This window comes from Myotis brandtii, unplaced genomic scaffold (assembly GCF_000412655.1).
Source record: "Myotis brandtii unplaced genomic scaffold, ASM41265v1 scaffold601, whole genome shotgun sequence".
Lineage (NCBI taxonomy): Eukaryota > Metazoa > Chordata > Mammalia > Chiroptera > Vespertilionidae > Myotis > Myotis brandtii.
In genome coordinates, this window is record NW_005370276.1 from 2,247,475 (window position 1) to 2,249,025 (window position 1,551).

Genomic DNA, 1,551 nt, shown 5'->3' on the forward strand with positions numbered 1-1,551 from the left:
CCCCCCCTTAACCCCCTCTCCCTCCAGAGCCCTCCCGCGCAGGTGCAGAGCGAGGGAGAGCGGGAGAGGGACACGCAACGCACACAAGATGCCTCGAGCCCCGCGTGCAGGGACGCGCTGACCGAGCCCACTTCCAGGACAGGGACCCCGCGGTGAGAGGGCCCCGGGAGGGGGCACGCAGCCCCCCGCTACAGGCCGACATACCGAGCACCCCAATACGATCTGCAAGGGCCGGGAAGGGAAGGTCAGGACATTCAGACCGGGCCCCAAGGCAGAGAGACAACCCTCCCCCAAGAACCCCAGGCGGAGGGGCGCACACACTTCCCCTCCCTGGGACACACGGGGGAGGAGGGAGGGCGCACAGGCCACAGGCCACAGGGGGGCCCGGACCCCCAACTCCTGCGGGATGCAAGGCGCACAGACCGGACAGGACAGGCCGCCACAGAAAGGGTCGGGCAGGGCAGGCAGGAGGCTCGGACACACCACACACACCCCGCAGCGCATTCCAGGGGCACAGGAAGTGGAGAAGGAGGGGAGGGTAAGCGCTGGACAGGACAGTTGAGGGCCAGAGGGACCACCCCCATCGGGCAGGTGGAGCCAGCGCCCCCGGACCAAGGCCAAGGAGAGGCCCAGGGAGACACTGATGGAGACAAGAAGCAGAGGCTGATGGGAGCCTCGGGGTGGGGAGGACCTCCATACTCACCCGGTGCCCAGAGCCGGACACGTGCCAGGCGAAGACGCACAACGGTCAAGCGCCTCTGACACTTGGGGCGCAGGGTGGCAACCCAGCCCCACCCTGTCTCCCCACATTGTCATTCCTCCTCCTCCCCACCCCACCCCATCCCCACTGGCAGGACACAGACACGGAGGTTTGGACACATTTAATGGGAGGATGCTACGAACAAGGAGACCCTTCCCTGATGGGGGGGAGGCAGGGGAGGGTGTCATCTTTGATGTCCAATTAGGACCACCCCTCCCCCACAGCCTTGCCCTTCCGCAGGCCCAAGTCCTGGAGTCCTCCCCTCCTAGGCCCCCTCCCCCAACACCCCAGGCCCTGAGTTGCAGATCAGTCGGACGGATGCAAAGGCATGCACACGACTGTATGTGCTAATACGCCTGAACGGGGACATGCACGGAGAGGGACAGGCGTGTGCAGGGACCCGCCTGCCCAGACGCCGCCAGCGGACACACTGCCGTCTCTAGAAACACCTGCCCTCATTCTCAGACGTACAGACTCAGGGAAAAACAGATGCACACAGCCAGCTGCACCGCTGGCCTCGTCGTGCAGCCATGAGCGACAGCCCCCAACGCACCCCTCTCCGCGGGCCAGGCCCTCTGCCCGGCGCAGACACGCACAGGGCTATCCGTCCAGGGGCCTGCAGCCACACATGCGTGCGGACACGTGCCATGCACACCCACAGAGACACATGGGCAAGAACACAGTCAGGGAGACCATACAGGGGCGCTCGCCTGTGGGAGATGTTCACGCCCCGGAAACCAGCTCTGGTCGTGCACCCGCACACACAGCCACACACCCCCAGGCACCCCTTC

The 1,551-nt window shown here is 66.0% G+C and overlaps 1 protein-coding gene across 1 annotated transcript in view; it reads right to left on the minus strand.

The window, feature by feature from the left end:
* The window catches only part of SHANK1 (SH3 and multiple ankyrin repeat domains 1), a gene marked incomplete at its 5' end in the record, with an annotated part of 58,706 nt that overhangs the window by 27,196 nt on the left and 29,959 nt on the right, over positions 1-1,551 (minus strand). The window contains 1 exon segment of the mRNA XM_014550455.1: positions 205-222. Coding sequence (XP_014405941.1) covers positions 205-222 — 18 coding nt within the window.